Raw genomic sequence first — 968 nt, 5'->3', positions numbered from 1 at the left:
GCTTCATTGTGGTGTTAAAATATGACAACTCAAAGACATTAAAATTATTTTGAGCAGGTTAAGATTTCATTACTAATATGTCTATATCTATTAGCAATTTGTAATTTAATCTCACAACATTTTATAGGTGACACAATATCTTTACTCAAAGTAAAGCATCTCTCAGGTCTAACTTTTATTTGCTGGAAACAAGAAATGTTTCTAAGTCAATACAGCCAATACATTTACAATCTATTATTTTTTACATTCAATTAGGTTCAACATTTAGCCGTAATCAAATATAACTTTGAATTTAGTTTCAGCAAGTCTGAAAAATACATATCTTTCTTCATACTTACTTCTATTTTTTCCTCATTTTCATGCTGACGCAGTTTTTCTTTTAAATGATTACGTTCATTGATGAACTGCTCGCTTCTCTTTTCTAGTATAAGAGTTGTTTTTTCACTCTGAACTTGAAGTGTTCTTACAGTACCACAACACTGGCATTGGAAATTAATTACTATCTTTGCTTTATGATCAGCTTTGTTGCGAGCCTCATTCAGTTGCTGTCGAAGAAAACAATTTTCACGTTGCAGTTGAGATATTCTCTCCTCTACAGATTCCTGATTTCCAATGCATTTATTCACTTTGCTTTGTTCATTTTGATAAAAGTGTTCAATTTCCTTCATTCGACACTGTATTTGGCTTAGGTCTCTTTGCATACATTCTAAGACCAAAGTATTTTCTCTGAGAGCATCTCTTATGCGATGGAGCTCAATTTCTAGGCTATCAGTTTTACTTTCAGCTTTAGAAATTTGCTGAGAAAGAAATTCATTCTTATCTTTTAGGACAGATATATTAAAATTCATTTTTTCCTGTAAATGAAACCTCTCAGCACTTGCTCTCTGGAAAGCAAGTTCTCGTTCCCTTTTAGATGTCTGACTTTGATCACGATCTTGGATAGCAGCAGCCAGTCTAGAACGGTATGA

At 32.7% G+C, this 968-nt stretch overlaps 1 protein-coding gene across 1 annotated transcript in view; it reads right to left on the bottom strand.

Annotated features, from left to right (window-relative positions):
- Positions 1-962, bottom strand: part of LOC103609737 (putative coiled-coil domain-containing protein 144C) — a gene marked incomplete at its 3' end in the record, with an annotated part of 7,715 nt that extends 6,753 nt beyond the window's left edge. The window contains exon 1 of the mRNA XM_008594023.1: positions 339-962. Within this exon, the coding sequence (XP_008592245.1) occupies positions 339-848 (510 nt within the window). The remainder of the gene's footprint in view (positions 1-338) is intronic.
- Between the last annotated feature and the right edge of the window lie 6 nt (positions 963-968).

The sequence above is a fragment of the Galeopterus variegatus genome, unplaced genomic scaffold (assembly GCF_000696425.1).
Source record: "Galeopterus variegatus unplaced genomic scaffold, G_variegatus-3.0.2 Scaffold10025, whole genome shotgun sequence".
NCBI lineage: Eukaryota > Metazoa > Chordata > Mammalia > Dermoptera > Cynocephalidae > Galeopterus > Galeopterus variegatus.
Note: the sequence above shows the minus strand (reverse complement) of the source record. Positions and strands in the feature narration are given on the sequence as shown.